The sequence below is a fragment of the Schistocerca piceifrons genome, chromosome 2 (assembly GCF_021461385.2).
Source record: "Schistocerca piceifrons isolate TAMUIC-IGC-003096 chromosome 2, iqSchPice1.1, whole genome shotgun sequence".
Lineage (NCBI taxonomy): Eukaryota > Metazoa > Arthropoda > Insecta > Orthoptera > Acrididae > Schistocerca > Schistocerca piceifrons.
The window spans coordinates 542,240,909-542,262,240 of record NC_060139.1 but is presented as its reverse complement, the minus strand read 5'-3'; the positions used below and the strand labels follow the sequence as shown (position 1 = coordinate 542,262,240).

Below are 21,332 nucleotides of genomic sequence, written 5' to 3'. Positions count from 1 at the left end.
ACTACATATAATCATCTGTAAGACAACACTGGCAGTACAGAAAAGATGTTTGGGATGCACAGTATACTATAAAAAATGTGAAAATTTGATTATAAAACTCTCATGCTCCGTTAAGTTCTTTCACAATACAGATGGACTACCTTTTGTGTAGTGAGAGAGAGTCTCCCTCACTCCTGCAGCTTACACAACGGATTTTCAGATAATGCAACTACTGATGTATGGGGTATGAAGACACTAAAAGTAACACTGTATATAAAGCTATTTATACAATATAATGCAAAAAAATTTGAAAGCTTTTTTCTTTGGTATGAGGATCCATAATAACAAGCAACCTGCCACATGGCAATATTTCTGGGGAGGGAGGGAGTGAGGAAGAGAGTAATCTGGGAGCACGAACATCAAAAACCAAGTGTTACAACAGACAACAAACTTTTATGGTGATTTATAATCAGGCTGATTTGGCGAATGAGGTTCATTTTAGCCAGCCATTAATACTGCAGAATCAGTAAGAAACATTGGATTTGGCAGCTAATGACTAAGTCCATATCATGTCACAATCATTGTAGAATACACTTTATCAGGCAAGGAAAGTTTTCTTGAATCAACTCAGTATTCACCTGAAGCAATTAGTAAACAAACACAACTTAAACAAAATATCCTGACAGTGAACTGAGCGCCTCTTCCTGAAGCTGTAGTGCTATACCCACTGTGTCAGTGCCACCCACTTCCATTATGTCAACCTCACATATCTGGAGACATAAGTAAAATACTTCTATCACCAACATAAAGAGAAGCTTGTACACAAACTTGCTTACAACTTTTACAGATATCAAAGGATATATGAGAAATCATTAGCATTTCCAGAATCTACAATATAAACCAATCATGCTTCTGAAATGTAATTAAAAAACATTTCTATTAAGTTTTAAGTTTCCACCCGTGAATACTCTCTCCTTTTTATACAAACTCCTCCCTCTTAAACAAGACAATCAATACATTTCAGAGAAGAAAAAAGGAGAATGAACAAAAATTTTAAACTTGCATGATTATGAATAGCCACTTACAGAAACTTAAAGATTATTTAACTTCAGTGATAGCCTGATGGCAACATCATTTTGCCAAATTTCCATTGTTACAATGGTGAACGAAACTAATCAAAATTATATTTTGGAAATTATTTAAAATGTCTTTTTTTTTATTTTTTTTTTTTTTACCAGTCAGGGCATGTATTATTTATAAAGAAATCATCAAACATTTAATAAACTCAAATCCATTTCATCAAACATGAACATTTAAGGTGTTACCAGAAAATTGTTACATTTATTAAAACACAAGGGTATAAATTTCATACAGTTCATTTTTCAAATTTAATTGGCCTAGTAAAATGTTGCAACTGAAAAAGATATAATATCAAATAACAATCTTTCCGTAAGTTATTTTTGTTAACTGCAGGGAGCTCTCACTTTTGTAGCTGTCATGAAACACATTTAGAAGCATTACTGCTTTCTTAGGAAGTTTAGAATCCTGTCCCTGAAGAGCATGTGATTAACACAGTTTCTAAACTTAAAGCATTCATTCACTGACTTCTCAGTAACTGATCGGATGACTTATAATAAGCATTACCCGAACCATAGGAACTATGTTTGACCATAAAATCTTTCCTGTTATACATCTGTGCCACTAATTCACAAAAACTCCTTGAAAATATGTTCATGTTTCAGGCTCTTCTGAAAGTAAGATTCATCAACTGTTTATGTTAGTAAGTGTATCTGACATCTAGTACACAATACTAAACCACTCAAGAAGTCTTTAGATGTAGTCACTGTAATTCCAGTGAGACGCAGAAAAGTGTATTCTGTGAGTGGATGGTGGTAATTTCTTTTGAAGTGCAAACTTGGCTTATTCGGGACCTAATACATTTGCCACTTATTGCATATATGCCCATTTTCATATTATGCACCAGCTAAAATTTATCTCTGTTCTGTTTTACCATAAATTATTGTTGTAATTAAACAGCTCAAAGTGTCTTGTAAGTCACAATTTTTGAATTGTCACTATCACTGCATATAAATATAGCAAACACTAAACACAGTTTTTTTTTTTTTCAGCCATTTATGCTGCAATGGTCTCTCCACTGAAGAACAAACCAAATAAAAGCACAGCATCTAGCACATTTCTGCTGAAATTATTCTCTGCTAAAAGATTTCAAGCTCAAAACTTTGGTATATAATTGTCATTCAAATAAGTAAAAATTAAGTAAAATTAATTAATCATAAAAACTAAATACCTCTGATACGGCAAAATCAGATATAGCAAACGTGTCAATGAGTGTCTGTAATGTTCAATATCTCAACACTATTTACATTAAATAAATAAATATTTGCAAACAAATAAATTAAAAGCACAACATTATCAAAATAAAGGATACACTAACTTACGAAGCAAACAAAGTTCCGACCAAAAGCATTTCATATACAATTTATTGTGTTAAACCCTCCATGGCAAAAGTGTACTGTCCACGACATCAACTAAGGGAAAATGTGATTTACTAGTAGTTGAATGTTACAATTATCATGTTTTCTCATACTTTTCTGAAAATGGAACCTTAATTCTGAATATCAGAGTTGAGATTCCATTTTGGTGTGCCATCAGTCAAAACAATAGACAAATAAAAATCTCTGCACTAAAAACTGCACCAGCTTCCCTAGTTCTTGCCTGCTGTGAATGACATATTATCCTGGGTACATCAGTTTATAAGCAATTCAAATAGTATTTCAAGACACACAGCTGCTTATTTCTTAAAAGTCCAGTCATAATCTGAAGCGAAGCAAAGCAAAGCTTAAACCAAGCATGCAGAGTATTTACTATGATCTGTAAGCTCAGATAAAATACTTTTAAATAAGTAACAAAGTACAATACATAAAATAACAAATCAATTCTACAAATGTTACTACAGCCTTCTATCAGCTATAAAAGCCACACTGCATATATTAAGAGCTACCTAAATTAAATGTGGTCTACATTTGTTCATAAAGTAAAAACAAAATAAAAAAGAAAAACTTAAGTAGCTAAACTTATTACAGGGGAATCTCAAAATTGACATCTAGTTTTGCCGATCTCGCAAGGCTGACAATGTTGGACAGTTTCACAGCAAGTCTTGCAGCTTCCTCTAAATTATCACAAGCCAAGATCTTCAATCCCGATGCTGCTATCAGAACTTTTGCATCATCCACATTTGTACCCTGAAAAAATTACGCAGCATAAAATACCGATACTGGAATACTAACAAATATAAGAACATATTATTAAGTTAACTGCTACCATTTATGGACTCGGCCAAAATTATCTTCAATGGTTAGAGTACTTTTACTCTTGCAGTGATACTAACAACTTAATCAGAACATTGCTACACAGCAAACAAATATTAAGAAGGCTGTGACGAAAATATTGATATTATTAACTGGATGCTAGTTTTTTTAAAAATTCTTGACAATGCCAAGACACCACACAGATGTATGCATTATTGCACTCCAAACTGGCTTTTATCTTCTCGAGTTGAAAGTGTTCCTGCTATTTTGTTTATGTTTAATGTGTTACAAAATCCACTTTGTCTTGTAATAGAGAAACAGTTTCTTGTTATGTTCCCAGAGGATTCCACCTGCTGAGTATATCTCTCCAATAGTGATTTAGAGCTGCAAAGAGCAAGTCCACTGTAGTTCACATGCAAGCACGTACAAAAATAAGTATGATTTGCAGCGCGTTGGCAAAGTTAAAGATAAATGATAGTTTATATGCAGATGATCAAAAACAGAAGAAAATATGACTGATAAGTGAGGTGTGTGCTGTATTCAGATGTCTGTCAAGCTAGTACACTCATGTTTATAAATTAAGGATAATGCTGATACATGGCGAAACAAGTGAAACAATGCTCTGGTGGGTGGTTTGCGGGTTTAAATCACCTTGGGGTATGACCATGCAGTGCATTTCACCTGCGGTCGTCACACGGTGGCTCTGGCAGCAGTCCACATACACAGAGGTGTGTCGGTGCATGTCAGAGTACGGTGCAGTGAGTAAATGTGCAGACGTTTTCAAACATGCTATTGGTGACTGTTTGTTGAAAATGGCCCAGAGAACACACATGGATAACATTATGAGGCATAGAATACTAGGGCAACTGGAGGCTGGTCAAACATAGCAGGTCATATCACGGGCACTCTGTACCACAATCTCAAGATTATGGCAACGATTCCAGCGCAAAATGTCCAGGCGCTACAGAATGGGACGTCCACAGTGTACAACACCACAAGAAGACCGATATCTCACCATCAGTGCCCACAGACAGCCATGGAGTACTACAGGTAGCCTTGCTCGAGACCTTACCACAGCCTCTGGAACAGTTGTCTCCAGACACACAATCTACAGATGATTGAACAGACATGGTTTATTCGCCTGGAGACCCGCATGGTGCATTCCTCTGACTCCTGGTCACAGGAGAGCGCATAAGGCATGGTGTCAGGAACACAGTACATCGTCATTGGAACAGTAGTCCCAGGTTATGTTCACGGACGAGTCCAGGTATAGTCTGAACAGTGATTTTCACCGGGTTTTCATCTGGCGTGAACCAGGAACCCAGTACTAACCCCTTAATGTCCTTGAAAGGGAACTGTATGGAGGTCTTGATTTGATGCTGTGGGGTGGGATTATGACTGGTGCATGTACACCCCTGCATGTCTGACAGAGGAACTGAAACAGGTCAGATGTACTGGGACATCATTTTGCACCAGTATGTCCACCTTTTCAGGGGTACAGTGAGTCCCACCTTCCTACTGACGGATGATAATGCACGGCCCCACCAAGCTGCCATCGTGGAGGAGTACCTTGAAACAGAAGTCATCAGGCGAATGGAGTGGCCTGCCTGTTCTCCAGACCTAAACCCCATCGAGCACATCTGGGAAGCTCTCGGTCGACATATCGCTACCTGTCTTCAAACCCCTAGGACACTTCACTTCAGGAGCTCCGACAGGCACTGGTGCAAGAATGGGAGGCTATACCGCAGCAGCTGCTCAACCACCTGATCCAGAGTATGCCAACCCGTTGTGCAGCCTGTGTACATGTGCTTGGTGATCGTATGCCATATTGATGTCGGGGCACATGCGCAGAAAACAGTGGCGTTTTGCAGCATATGTGTTTCGGGATGGTTTTCCCAACTTATCACCAATTGCGTCGACTTGCAGATCTGTGTCGTGTGTTCCCAGTTTTGTGTAGTGCCACGTTGTGTGGCACCACGTTCTGCAATTATCCTTAATTTATGAGCATGAGTGTAGTTTAGTGCCACATCGTATATTGTGAACAATGCTCACCACAGTGTATCTGTTTTTGTCTTCCTACTAGTGACACAAGCAAACCTTCTCTATGCAGATGATGGTACAGACCTTTAGTCAGTATCTGCAGCACCTAATAATCCTACTACTTCTAACGGAAGTGTGATAATCAAGAGTAAGATCAGTCACACATGCCAATGTTCCAGGAACAAATGGGCATATTCACAAATTTCCCCAATGGCAGAGAGCAGTTTGTTATTTTACTCATTTCTTTTATGACTGTACAATCCAAGACATTAAAAGTGAAAGTCACTGGTACACTTGTAATACAACTGCATTAACTAAATATTATGACACACTACAATGAGCTCTGTCAAGTAAGTGGTCTGCAGAGAAGTTTAAAAAAAAATGGCTTCTTTTTCAATTTTTTTCATGTATATGTCCTCCAACTGTGAAAACTGTTTATTTATCAAGAGGTCTGTTTTTACATGCAAGGTTTTTGTGTGAATTTTTGAGTCATGACCGATTTTGTGCCACATTGTACATGTTACATTTTGATGACACTGTTACATCTGAACGACTGTTACAAATGTTGTCAAAAAGAAAAGCATGACCTGATCCATAAAATGCACCCATTACCTGACTTCTTTGCCAATAAATGTCAAAGCAGTTTTCATTGAGAGATTAACATTACAACATATAAGCAATGTGTCTGATGTGGTAGGGTTTGGTTTAGTGTGTGTATGAGAAACAAATTTAGTGAATATTACAGCAATTGTTATCCTATCGGCAATTCAGCAACAAGAAGCATGCTAAAAATGTGGAGTGTACACAGTTCTCCAGGGGATGTTGAAATATAGTGTTCAGTACCTTGTACAGAAAAGTTTTGCAAAGCGTTTTATTTATGTAAGTACTAACTTCAACCAAACTCTTTTGGACATTTTGAGGCATTTAAGCTACATGTGAGGTGGGAACAGTAACGAGAAAACAAGAAAGGTTTGCAGTCTCCATTCAAGAAATGTATCTCTGGTAGATTACACAGTTGACAAGAAACTGGCTGAAAAGGGAGAAGGTTTTTTTCTACAACAAGCTTCTTCATCCATACAAATTGACAAGGCATTTCTACATCACTCTCCAGAGAGAGTTCCACCTACTGTAAACAATATCAACACAACCTGCTTTTGCAAAGTTCCTTCAGACAGAGGGGGAAAAATAAATGGTAAGTCCATCAGGAGGGAGAACAGATGATGGTGCAAGGACTGCAATGTTGATCTCTGGTACACAGAGTGTTCTGAGGTTAACTATATCAAAATTAATTAGAATCATATCATAGAAAACATTCTAAATTTCATGTGCCTTCTTTTCATCATTCCCTTACTGTTTCTGTGAATGCAGACGACAAGTAACTATACAACTCAACTGCTAGGACACTTAAAATTCTTTTCTTTACCATTTTCATGTCATTTTATGCAATTATGGTAAATATTTGAACCGTATCTACTTATATGAAGGTATATTCTTTTAATGCATTATTTTTCCCTTTTCAATGGTGCAATTTCTACATTTTGCAATGCCATTTAACAGCAACCCATAATTAAAGGAGTCCAGAGGCAAGTACTTAGTGTAAATAGGGCAGTGTTAATCAAAAAAGATTACTAAAAACGCAAAGCAGAGCTTTCTCTATTCCATTTATTGAAGCAGTTTTCCTGTTACTGGCAGTTAACTTCTCTTGTGGTTTCATTTACAATGATTTTAACAAACAGTTACAGAGCTCTTGGAATAATTAAAAATTCCTGATGTAACAATATCAGAGAATACTAACAGCAAGTGAATTTTGTATTCCATTTCAAAATTAATCACTGATCAAATAATAATAAATTTTCACAATTCACCATGTGGCAATAGCCATCCAAGTACAAAAGGTGATTATCACTGTCTTTCTTCCTGCAAATAAGTGCCACTATGGGAACACTGAGCTACTCAGTGATTTGTCACTCAATATGAAACTTCATGGCAGATCAAAACTGCATACTGGACCAGAACTCAATCCTGGGACCTTTGTGTTTCGCAGGAAAGTGCTCCTCCAACTGAGCTACCTGAGGATGACTCATGACCTGTCCACCAGTACCTCTATCCTATCTTCCAAACTTCACGAGATTTTCACTCTGTAGCAGAGTGTGCACTGACATGAAACTTCCTGGCAGATTAAAACTGTGTGCAAAATTGAGACTCGTGCAAGTGCTCTACGGTCTGAGCTACCCAAGCACGACTCACGCCCCGTCCTTGCAGGAGAGCTTCTGTGAAGTTTGGAAGCTAGGAGACAAGGTACTGGGAGAACTAAAGCTGTGAGGACGGGGCGTGAGTTGTTCTTGGGTATCTCAGATGGTAGAGCACTTGCCCGCAAAAGGCAAAGGTCCCCGAGTTTGAGTCTCAGTCTGGCACACAGTTTTAATCTGCCAGGAAGTTTCATGTCAGCGCACACTCCGCTGCAGAGTGAAAAATCTCATTCTGGAAACATCCCCCAGCTGTGGCTAAGCCATGTTTTCGCAATATCCTTTCTTCCATGAGTGGTAGTTCTGCAAGGTTCGCGGAAGAGCTTCTGTGAAGTTTGGAAGGTAGGAAACGAGGTACTGGCAGGACTAAAGCTGTGAGGACAGGGTGCGAGTCATGCTTGGGTAGCTCAAATGGTAGAACACTTGCCCACAAAACGCGAAGTTCCCGAGTTAGTGTGTGCGTATCTTGTAGATATTAATTTTGAGTTAACAAATGTTCATTAAAATTCACTTTCATATTAAAAAGTGTGTATCATTAAACGAAATGTTGAAGATCAGCAACTTGTCTAAAGTTAACACTGCTAATGTTGAATTGACTATTACAACTGTTGGAGAGTGATATAAAAGAAACCACAAAGGAATTACGCAAACAGGACAGAAATTGGTACATGTGACGAATTTTTTTTTTTTTTTTTTTTACAATTTCTGAAAAACTGGACAGTTTATTTAAGAGAAAGAGCTTCACAGACTAAACAAGTCAATAAAGCACTGGTCCACCTAACACCCTTATGTAAGCTGTTATTCGGTTTAACACTGATAACCTTTGTTGGATGTACTACTGAGGGATATTGTGTTAAATTCTGTCAAACTGACACATTAGATTGTCAAAATCGTGACTTGGTTGGAGGGTCCTGCTCATAATGCTCCAAACGTTCTCATTTGGGGAGAAATCCGGCTTGAATTTTGTGTGTATGTTTGTGTTTGTTTGTGTGTCTATCGACCTGCCAGCGCTTTCGTTCGGTAAGTCACCTCACTTTGTTTTTATATGTAAATTTAGTTTTTTAGACACATCCCTTATGTCAACACAAGAATTCAAAACTGCAACAGGATCCACTGCAAGTACTATGACAGACAGGTGGGAGGTGAGAAAACGGACTTCGTGGTTGAGCGGCTGCTTATAAGCCACACATCACGCCGGTAAATGCCAAATGACGCCTCAGTTCGTGTAAGGAGCACAAACATTGGACGATTGAAAAGTGGGAAAACGTTGTGTGGAGTGATGAATCACGGTACACAATGTGGTGATACGATGGTAGGGTGTGGGTATGGCGAATGCCCAGGAATTTCATCTGTCAGCGCATGTAGTGCCAACAGTAAAATATAGGGGCAGTGATGTTATATTGTGGTCATGTTTTTTGTGGAGGGGGCTTGCACCCATTGCTGTTTTGTGTGGCACTGTCACAGCACAGGCCTACACTTATGTTTGAAACACCTTCTTGCTTCCCACTGCTGAAGAGCAATTTGGGGATGACGACTGTATCTTTCAGCACAATCGAGCACCTGTTCATAATGCACGGCCCGTGGCGGAGTGGTTACATGACAATAACATTTCTGTAATGGACTGGCCTGCACAGAGTCCTGGCTTGAATCTTATAGAACATCTTTGGGATGGTTTGGAACGCTGACTTCATGCCAGCCCTCACCGACCGACATTGATACCTCTCCTCAGTGCAGCACTCCGTGAAGAATGGGCTGCCATTCCCCAAGAAACCTTCCCGCACCTGATTGAACGTATGCCTGTGAGAGTGGAAGCTGTTATCAAGGCTAAGGGTGGGCCAACACCATACTGAATTCCAGCATTACCAATGGAGGGCGCCACAGACTTTTAAGTCATTTTCAGCCAGGTGATGACGACGATCGGTTTGTGGGGCACTCAATTGTGTGGTCTTCAGCGCCTGTACAAAGTCCAGCACCCGTACAAAGTCCCAATTTTTACACAGTCCAATTCTTTACACAGTCCAATAGAGCCACTGTCACGAATGATGATGATGATGAAGTGATATGGACAATACAAACACCAAGTCCCTGGGCAGAGATAATCCCCAACCCAGCCGAGTTCAGCCAGGTGTCTGGATACTTTTGATCACATAGTGTAGCAGTTAATAACCGGGTGAAGAATATGGACAAGTTGCTCCAGTCTGGGTTGATACTCGTTGATAAGAGGGTGCTCCTCTGTAAGTGGTTCATGGGTGTGATCAGACAATTAGGGACGTGTGCCTATGGCATGGGAAATTGTTTGCAGATTATATATACAGTGAAGGAAATTTCTCTTGTTGTTTAATAGAAAAAAAATAAGAAACACTGATGATACTGTAACTTCAGTGAAATGTGTCTGGGTAAAAGAAGACAAAATTCTGTACACTCAAGGTGGATCCCACATGGAAACAAATTTATTGTAAGGAAATAGTTTGTCAGGCTTACAAGGAATGAGAATGTGGTTCTGGAGTCAGCAGGACACTGGGAGAGGTAATATTTGTTAGTGGCAAACCCACAAACCTGGAGAGTATGGTATACAGAGAACTGGCATGAACAGTGATAAGTCAGGATTCAGGTGGTAGCAGGGTGGAGACGAGAGACTGAAAACAAATTATCTGCATATATAATTTGGGAAAATGGGCTGCAGTGAATGGGTGGCAGGTGTCTGTCAAAAAGAGCTGAAATTCTATGTGGGAGTCAAAATGGGTAGCCATCACAGTGGTGGATGCAAAAGGTCAGGAAGCAGGGAACTGGAAGCCCTTGATCTTAACGAGGGGAGTGATTGGGGATAGGATATGTACTGGTGGGCAGTAGTACTCCAAGGCAGGGGCAGGATGTCAGAAAGTTGATGAAATTTTGTGGGGTGTGCATGTAGCGCTCTTCCAAATGATGGAGGGTAAGTGTTTCAATTTGGGAAATAGGGTATAGGCAATATCATGCAGAGGGGTGGTGGTGGTGGTGGTGGTGGTGGTGGTGGTGGTGGAGGAGGAGGAGGAGGAGGAGGAGGAAGAATGGAGATTTGTTTCTCTAGTATTAAGTTACTGAGGGACATGAATTGGTGGAATGCTGGCAATTTAAAGTTCATTGTGAAAGGAATGTTGACATCAACAGATGAGGAATTATTATGGTTCAGGTCTTGGGGGTGGATAGTAGGAGAGGAACTCAATGGGTTATACAGTGTTTAAGGAACAAACAGGATGTGGGACTGGGATTCAACCAGGGATAGAAGAATAATATTTTAGACTGATAAGACAGATGGAACAGGGATCAATTTCGGATGATATATCAATACAGGGGGATAAAGTGGAATGTAAATTACATTGGGGAGAGATAAGTATTGGTATACACTGTAGTGAAATACTGGAGGTAAAAGAAGGTGGTAAACTCTAGAGGGAGCAGTAATATTAAGGGAAAGAAAACATAAGGAAAGATGCAGATGTATAATAAGGGGAATGATGTGCAACACGATGAATGGACATCACCAGGATACAATAGAAAGAAGCCATTTTGGTAAATAAATAAGGCAACAAAAAGCTGGTGGTGCAATATAAATGGAGGAAGATGTAGAAGTAACAATTCATCATACAGTTGAAGTGTTGAGCCATAGATAGCCCATAAACAAGTCTGAAAATGTAGCACTACATTTTCAACACATCCTTTTTCTGAGCTGGAAACTCTCCCTCCCCCCCCCCCCCCCCCCAGTTATAACACTACATATCCATCGACTAAATGCTTCCCTGTATATAGAAACTTAACGATCCTGGACACCCCACTGAAGCTGATTCTTGTATTCCCACAGAAAGCTCTTGGTTCTTGTTGACCAATACCTTCAAGCCCATGGCCTAGCTTTGCATATCAAAGACTTGAACACCACTTCTTTCACTGCCTCACAACCATCCTCATCACATTACTGCATAGAAAAACTTACACCTCACATGCTACATCTTTTTGCACAATTATTTTTCCTTTAGAGGTGAGGATACTCAACACAAACCCATGGTTTGGCCATAGACACACTTATATTACCCATCCAGGTCCACTTGCTTTTGGACCATCTACAAGAAACCATTCTAACCATACAAAATGCCAAACTTTTTTCAGTTCAAGTTCACTGATTATATCTTCATGATACGGAAGCAGAGCCAAGATACCGTATCCTCGTTTCTCCAGAACACAAATACTTGCTCTCTCATCCACTTCAGCTTGTTCTCCTCAGCCTCTTTTATGCACACCTCTGTCCACGTCATGTTCACCAATGATCCACAGTACTTGCATTTGAAGAGCTGCCATCCTCTTTGCCCACCGAAGTCTCTCCCACAGTCTGGCCATCCCATGGGCAATGCACATGCAGCAATGAACAATCACTTGCCTAGTATGCTGAAGGTTTTACTACGGCCTCCTCAGACAGGAATTACAACCCCCCCCCCACACACACACACACACACACACACACACACACAGAGAAAGAGAGAGAGGGAGAGGGAGAGAGAGGGGGAGAGAGAGAGAGAGAGAGAGAGAGAGAGAGAGAGAGAGAGTTAGTTGCAATTCTCTCTCCTTTTCTTAGCATTTCTTTGTTAATTTGTATCTCTATTAGTCTCCTACATTTTGTAACCTTTTTTCCCCTTCTTTGCTCTCTTGTTTCAGTGTAATCTTGACAAATAGTGTGTGTAGATCAACTTGTTCCATACCTGTAGCCTGCAGATGATAGGAAGTCGAAGATTAAGCTCTTTAGCAGCAGCTATAATACCTTCTGCTATGACATCGCACCTCATTATTCCACCGAAGATGTTGACCAAGATGGCATGAACCTAGAATTAAAAATTTAATCCATCACACCTCACATAATTTTGCACTAACAGAATACATAAAAAGTAAAAAGATCTATCATACTTCTCGAGTTAAAGAAAGAGGGGGGGGGGGGGGGGGGGGCATCTTCTTACCAATCGCTGAGACAATGATTGGTTCAATGATGACAAGTGGGAATCAAATTACAATTGTTTGATCTTAAGTTTTCATAAATTTAAATCATTGCAATTTCAAGGGAAAGATAAATATAGGAAACTGCGAGGAACTGCAAACCCACACAATAGACAGGTGATAAACCATGTACAGGAAAGAAACCTCAAGTAGCACTATTTAAAACTTTTTGAAGCTAGAGATGAAATAAGCATTTAAATTTTTGTCACACCTGCAGTTTACTTGAACTTTGTCAATATCAAGGCTTTAAAGGTGGAACACATGCTAAGTTGGAAGATACTGGGTTAAACAAAAGAAACCAACTAGAGAGTTACCAGGAGAGACACATGAAACCAAAGATAACATTAAAACATCTTTGCTAGGTATGGATATGAAATCTATTCTTCCAATAAACAATGCTCTTTTACAGTTTGGTTAGAACAGGCATTGCCTGTAGGGGAACAACAATCTTAAGCATATAGCACATAATTTCCTTTTCTTGCCAGTTTCAATAGTTGGGTGCAAGAATGATCCGAACTGTGGGAAATAACAATATGTTACAGCAACATCAAATGAAATAAAAGCACAGATTCAATTTACAACACAGTAAGTCACACTTTTGGTGGCCACTGGACACATATTACATATGTACAACACCAACATCCAATATAAAATGGAGCAAGTTGGCTGTGTGACAGTTAGTATAACCTCTATGGTCAAGTACATTCAAAGATAAACCAGGAAGACATCATTTCTTATTGGATGAGCATAAGAGCCCTAATAAACACACATATTGGTGGGAAGATACCTCACAGATTGTTGCAATGAAAAACAACCATTTCAGCATAGAAAGGTGGGGAACAAACAGTACTTTTACGAACATTAACACATCTGAAATACCCAACCAGTTATTTAATAAACCAATGAGGAAGAGAGATGTTTATGATACTGTCAGTGCCATTATGACTGTTCTTAGTACTTGCACTCTTGCTTAAATATGAATACTTTGGTGCATTTTTATACCCATAATATGGAAGTCAGCAGATACATTGCAACTAGATGACCCACAAACACAGTACCATACGATGTTGTCACTTGAGGTCATTCCAGTTTTATCCAATTTCTGTTTTAATACAGCCACGAGCACACAATAATACTCTTACATCAAAACAGACATTGTGTAAGTTATTTAAAATCATTTTACAGTATGTTCAAATTTAGAACCTAAGCACAATCATTACCAAATATATGTGTAGCTACCTACATTTGTATATATTATACCCTAATGAGCCATAAAATCAAGAGGAATCAAGTCACTACCTATGATTGGCACGTTTAACTATGCCTAGTGGATTGATTATACATTAAGTCAAATGGTATTAACAATATAAGTCAAATGGGATTAATAATATGTTATTAGCACAACATATGTAAATTAATGTAGCAGGTGAGTAATTTTTTACAACAGGAGCAGGCACGTGGCACGCTTCGTAAACATGTAAAGAATAGCTGTCTATATATTACCAAGGTAAACAGGTACATGCAAAATCACAGTTCAATTTAACTTTAACTAAACAACGATAAAATAAACTTTCATTATATCACTCTGTTGCCACAGACAGGTGTTACTCCACAGCAGTGACCCGGTCAAAGCATTAAACAGTGCAGTTGCATCAGATCCAAGCCAACCAATCATTCAATTACTAATTACCTCTTAGGCAACTGCCTCATTGTGGGACTGTGGTGCTAGCTCGTAATCTAGGTCATTTTCTTGCATGGATCATAAAATTTTTCTCACCTACGTTACTGTTTATTTTATATTACTGCTGCTCACTTGGATGTATGACAACACAATTTATCAATGTTTTGGCTAAAGCAAAGCAATAATGAAGAATAGGTATGGGCTCGCAATTGTGAAACAACAATGGAACAGTACCAAAATTATTTGCATTGCCGCACTTTACACATAGGTGCACCTGCTCAAGGGTTAAACATATTTTAGTACCTAGTTAAGAATTTCAGCCATACAGTATGTGTATTAACACGCATAAAAGTGGCAGTTGTTTCCCACAGTTTAATTACGCAACTTTTTTGTATTGCATCAATCTCAACTCTGTAGTTTCCAAACAATGTGTGCATCAATAATGCTCTTGCCGTCCTGGTTTATCTTTGAATGTACTTGGCCATTGAGTTAACTGTAACTTTTAACACAGTCAGCTTACTCCATTTGATGTGTGACATTGGAGCTGTACAGACACATTTACATTTAATGTGAGGGCAGTGGCTATTACGAGTGAGGGTTAATGTGTTGTAAGTTAAATCTTTATTGTATTTTACGCTGTTTTAACACACTGTAATTTGCCACAGTTCTGAATACATTCTTATCTGATGAGGGTCTCTGGTCATAAATGGAAAGTGTATGCGACCTGTGGCTTCTCCACAATTTTATTTGAACAGCACACTGTCAGCCAATTAGTCATCTCACTCAGCCAGTTGTTTTTATGTCACTAATTTTAAATAGAAGTGACTCTTCAGGTATGCTGCACTATTAATTGTACCAATGTATTCAGAATGGTATCTATGTGCAATGACCTGAGGATGTCTGTAAGGAGAGCTATTGCCATCTCATATGCAGAAAGCTTGGCAAGGAAGCTAGGTTTTGGTTTTGTTTTGCTTCAGGCCACAAAAAACAACTGGGGTCATACACGCCCAAGTCAAAACTAGAGAACACGAAGAGAGAGCGGAGTTAAAAACGACTCTACATTAGTCCCAATTGACATAATAGAAGGCAGCTAAGAACAGGCATGTGGAAAATGGGCTAAAAAAGACACCAAACAGGAACGGAGGTCCAAAACTAAAAATTAAATGGCCTTTGCCATATTGCTTTGGTGGATAAAAAAGTAAAACACAGTCGATGGCTTGCGCGTCATTTGCTAAAACGGCGATAAATAAAGATGGCAAACCCAAGTGGGAACGTAAACGGTTAGAAAATGGGAATTCCATCATGAAGTGGCAGACAGTTAAACCTTGAGTGCAATGTGTAAAAAGTGGTGGGGAAGCACCACTTATCAAAGGTGACAATGGCTAAAAAGGCAGTGCCCAATATGCAGCCTAATCAAAATGACCTCCTGGCGGCAAGGCCGAGAGGAGGTCGTCCAAGCTGCTGGGAGAGGCTTAATAAGCCGGAGCTTATTCCAGTGAAGGGAGGACCATTGACGATGCCAAAGAGACACCATCTCCTGACAGACAGCGACACAGAGATCATTGGAGGGAATATAGGTACTCGTGGGCTCAGGTATGAGGACAGCAGCCTTGACAGTAGTGTCAGCAGTCTTGTTTTCTGGCAGACAGACATGACCAGGAACCCATAGAAGCATCACACTGGCTCCACCAAGAGTGAGCAAGTGACAGTTTTCCTGGACCTGCTGCACTAAGGGATGGGTGGTGTACAGCACACACAGACTTTGAAGGGCGCTGAGTGAGTCTGAGCAGAGGACGCAATTGAAAAGGCTGTGTCACCGGATCTGCTCCCTAGCCTGTTACAAGGCGAAGAGCTCGGCTGTAAATACCGAGTATTGTACCGGAAGCTGACAGCAAACGACATGGGTGCCAATGATGAAGGCACACCCGATCTCATGGTTTGCCCGAGAGCCATCAGTGTATAAGAAGGCAACATCGCGAAGTTCCATGCGAAGGTCGTGAAACTGAAGGCAATAGAGCTGGGCTGGAGGAGTGTCCTTAGGAAGTGAATGAATCAAACATTCCATCACCTTGCAAATTTAGCTGGTACGAGATGGGGCAGTAGCTGGAAGGAAGGCTTTTGTCCTTACCGGGCTTAGGTATGGGGATGACTGTGGCCTATGCCAGCACTCAGGAAATGTGCCCTCTGCCCAGACGTGGTTGTACGTGTTAAGCAGAAAGTGCTTGCCCGCAAGAGAAAGGTGCTGCAACATCTGAATGTGGATGGCGTCTGGCCCTGGGGTGGAGGATCAGGATGAACTGAGAGCATGATCTAGCTCGCTCACAGTAATGGCAGCATTGTAGCACTCACGATTTGGAGAAGAGAAGGGTATCACCCGAGCCTCCTCCGCTCGTTTCCAATGGAGGAATGCAGAGTGATAGTGGGAAGAGCTTGAAACTTCCGTAAAATGGTGGCCCAAGGTGTTGGAGATAGCAATAGGGCCTGCAATGACACCATCTGCTACTGCCAGGACAGAGATTGGGGAATGGATCTTGGTCCTAGAGAGCCATCTGAGGTTGACCCACACAACAGAGGAAGGGGTGTAACTGTTAAAAGGACTAGTGAATGAAATCCAGCTAACACTCTTGCTATTACGAAGAACATGACGACACACTGCACACATCTGTTTATAATGAATGCAGTTCACCACCACCACAGGATGACATTAAAAATGCGGAGAGCACGTCTCTGTGCGCGAATTGCTTTGCAGCATGCCCCAGTCCACCAAGGGACTGGGACATGATGTGGTAAAGAGGTAAATGCAAAGATTGGAACGCTCTGCAGCAGTAAGGATAATGTTTTTTAGATATTCCACCTGGGCATGACAACTGGGGAAATCTTGTTCTTCAAAGGTCACCAGGGAGGAGTAAAGCCGCCAGTCAGCCTTAGTAAGCTGCCATTTTGGCGTTCATGTGGATGGGGTAGGAGTCAGCTAATGGATAAAACACGGGAAATGGTTGCTTGAGTAGGCGTCAGAAAGAATGGACCACTCAAGACAATGGGAAAGCTGGGCAGTGCAGAAGGATAGGTCCAAATGGGAATAGGTGTGCGAGGAGTCAGAAAGGAAAGTGGGTGCTTCAGTGTTGGTTAAGGTCAGCCAAGAGGGCTCCTCTCTGACAGGGAGAACCCCAAAAGGCAATGATGTGCATTAACATCACCGAGTAGCAAAAATGGGGGAGGTAGCAGTCCAATAAGCTGAAGGAAGTCTGCCCTGGTGACACTGAATGACAGAGGGACATAAATCGTACAGAGGAAAAAAGTGAGGTGGGGAAGGAAAAGGCAAACTGCAACAGCGCTGATACAGTAGACAATAAATATAATGCTTTTCTCAAGACTTTTCTCGTGCTCTTTGGAAGTTGCTTTCCGTTAGAACGTTCAAAACAGGGTACTAGCACAAACAGGCAGCCTGGGTGGCTGACTAGAGGGATAAGAATATCTTGTAGAACAAAGTGGCAATTATATCAAAACGTTAGAAACAGTCAGAATCTAAATGCAGCAGCCCATTACAAACAGTATTGTAAGCTGCTTAAAAAAGTTATTAGAAAGGCAAAAAGTATGTGGTATGCAGATAGAATAGCTAAGTCTCAGGATAAAATTAAAACCACAAGGTCAGTCGTAAAGGAAGTGGCTGGTCTGCAGAGACAGGTCGAGGATATAGAATCAGTGCGTAGTGGGAATGTCCGTGTTACTCATAAGTCGCATATATGTACAGTATTTAATATCACTTTCTGAATATAGCAGGTGAACTAAATAGAAACCTAGTCCCAACAGGGAATCATATAGCGCTCTTAGAAAAAAGTGTTCCGAGACTGTTACCTGAAATGCTCCTCCATGATACTGACAAGAGGGAGATTGAGTTAATAATTAAATCACTGAAGACCAAGAACTCTCATGGATATGACGGGGTATCTAGCAGAATACTGAAGTATTGTTCTATGTATGTTAGCCCAGTACTTAGCCATATCTGTAATTTTTCCTTTAGGAGTGGTCGGTTTCCTGACCGATTAAAGTACTCGGTAGTGAAGCCACTTTATAAAAAGGGGGACAGGGATAATATTGACAATTATAGACCTATTTCTATGCCATCGGTGTTTACTAAAGTTATCGAGAAGGTTGTATCTACAAGGTTACTGGAGCACTTAAATTCACATAATTTGCTGTCAAATGTTCAGTTTGGTTTAACAACTGAAAATGCTATATTCTCTTTTCTCTGTGAGGTTTTGGACGGATTAAATAAAAGGTTGCGAACGCTAGGTGTTTTCTTTGATTTAACGAAGGCTTTTGACGTTTTGACCACAAAATATTACTGCAGAAGTTGGACATTATGGAGTAAGGGGAGTAGCTTACAATTGGTTCGCCTCTTACTTTAAGAACAGAAAGCAGAAGGTAATTCTCCGCAATATTGAGAGTGGTAGTGATGTTCAGTCCCAATGGGGCACTGTTAAGTGGGGCGTTCCCCAAGGGTCGGCGCTGGGGCCACTGCTGTTTCTTATTTATATAAATGATATGCCTTCTAGTATTACAGGTGATTCAAAAATATTTCTGTTTGCTGTTGACACCAGCTTGGTAGTGAAGGATCTTGTGTGTAATATTGAAACAGTATCAAATAATGTAGTTCATGAAATAAGTTCGTGGCTTGTGGAAAATAATTTGATGCTAAATCACAGTAAGACTCAGTTTTTACATTTTCTGACACACAATTCAACAAGAACCAATATTTTGATCAGACAGAATGGGCATATTATAAGCGAGACGGAACAGTTCAAGTTCCTAGGCGTTCGGATAGATAGCAAGCAGTTGTGGAAAGCCCATGTCCAGGATCTTGTTCAGAAACTAAATGCTGCTTTATTTACCATTAGAACAGTATCTGAAATAAGTGACACTTCAACACGAAAAGTAGTGTACTTCGCGTATTTTCATACGCTTATGTTGTATGGTATTATTTTTTGGGGTAATTATTCTGATTCAAAAAGGGTATTTTTGGCTCAAAAACGGGCTGTTCGAGCTATATGTGGTGTAAGTTCGAGAACCTCTTGTCGACCCCTATTCAATAGTCTGGGAATTCTGACATTGCCTTCACAGTATATATTTTCTTTAATGTCGTTTGTTGTTAGCAATATTAGCCTATTCCCAAGAGTTAGCAGCTTTCACTCAGTTAATACTAGGCAGAAATCCAATCTGCATGTGGAATGCACTTCCTTGACTCTTGTGCAGAAAGGAGTGCAGTATTCTGCTGCATCCATTTTCAATAAGCTACCACAAGAACTCAAAAATCTTAGCAGTAGCCCAAACGCTTTTAAGTCTAAACTGAAGAGTTTCCTCATGGCTCACTCCTCCTATTCTGTCGAGGAACTCCTGGAAGAGCTAAAAAATTAAGCAAATTCCAGAGTTACATTGTTGATTTTCTTTATTTAAACTTACGACTTGTCACCTGAATATGTTTTTTATATTTCATTTTATCTGTTTCTAATATTGTGTTATAATTTCATGTATTGACTCGTTACATGACCATGGAGACTTCTCCTTAATTTGGTCCCACGGAACAATAAATAAATAAATAAATAAATAAATAAACAGCTCGAAGATGGGTTGACTATGAATGTCATCTCATATGAGCAGCATCACGCCCCCAAGAGATGTAATGCCGACCTCAGGGGAAAGGGGAAGGGGAAGGGGGAAAATCGATAAGTAATGTGGAAGCTCAAAGCAGTTGTGAGGGTGCAATTTCATTTCCTGAAGGCAGAGTAGAAGGGGATGCTGTGATGCTAAAAGCAGCCATAAATCCTCTTTGTGGGACCGAAGGCCGCGAACGTTACATTAGAGGACAGTCATGGTGAAGAAGAGATGTAGGGTTGTTAACTCAGCGGCTGCTGAGTGACAGCCGGTGGAAAGTTGCAACTGCTAGACACAGAAGCAGGAGGATCCTGCTCCATGGGGTCCACAGAAGCATCAGCTTGCTTGTGCAGTCTGTCTGTGGAGTCCAAAGCTCAAAAACAGTGGGTGGTGCACATCAGCTATACAGAGGCCGGATGGGCTGAAGTACCACATGGCGACACTGTCGAAGAGGATCTTTGAGTTGGCGAGGGAAACGACCGTTTGCCTTTGGTGGACTACTCTGAGCCTTTCTGGTTAGAGGAAGACTCTGGTGTTGTTTGGCTGGAAGAACGGAGGAAGTCTGCATGGGAGTACTCCTTCTGTCCCTTCCGGCCCACCGGTAGTGTAGCTGGTGACTTTGCCCCTTGAGGCGAGAGTTTGACAGTCTGTTGCGTAGCTGGACAGGGGGCGGGGGCGGGGTGGGGTGGGGTGGGGTGGGGGTATGGTATGGCGTGCTATCTTGACAGTGGATGATTTCACAACCTCAGAACTTAATTTGAGGTTGTGTGTCTGCGTGGCCGTGTCCTTCATTGAGCGAAGGGTAACAAGAACAGAACTATAGGTGCCAGATGGGAGAACACAGGGTTTGCGACTAGCCATTAACTTGAGAGCTACTGGGTAAAGCACATTTTCCTTTATCCGGATCTCTTTGACAGCCCGCTCATCTCGATACATGGGACAATGTCGAAAGGAGCTGGCATGGCCGCCATTGCAGTTGATACAGCAGGCAGAAGGAGGTAAACAATCACCTTCATGTGCTTCCCTACCACAGGTTACACATTTGGTTGGTTGGCTGATTGAGGTTGAAGGGACCAAACAGCAAGATCATTAGTCCCTTGTTTCAAAGGTGGTCCATTTGGACAGATGTATATCTCAGAAGAGTCATAATGATAAAAGGTAAAAACCCTGAAAGTGCACTCGTGTTGTCAATGGTAAAAACAAAAGGAGGGAAGTCAGTAAGTGGGCAACCCCAAGGTGGGAAATATCCCACCTCTGATGCAGTACAGGCAAGACCACCAGCTATTCAAAAGCGTTCAACCGCTAGAGTGTAAAAAGGCGTATTGTGAAAGGATACTAATCAAATCTAAAAAGCGATAAAAACAGAGTACAAGGGAGAACAAGAGGATCTTG

The 21,332-nt window shown here is 40.6% G+C and overlaps 1 protein-coding gene across 1 annotated transcript in view; it reads right to left on the bottom strand.

Annotated features, from left to right (window-relative positions):
- Positions 1-2,030: 2,030 nt before the first annotated feature.
- Positions 2,031-21,332, bottom strand: part of LOC124777948 (succinate--CoA ligase [ADP-forming] subunit beta, mitochondrial) — an 87,382-nt gene continuing 68,080 nt past the window's right edge. Inside the window, exons 8-9 of the mRNA XM_047253498.1 lie at positions 12,319-12,438; positions 2,031-3,242 (exon numbers count right to left, since the gene is read on the bottom strand). Of these exons, the coding sequence (XP_047109454.1) occupies positions 3,078-3,242; positions 12,319-12,438 (285 nt within the window). The 3' untranslated portion in view covers positions 2,031-3,077. The remainder of the gene's footprint in view (positions 3,243-12,318; positions 12,439-21,332) is intronic.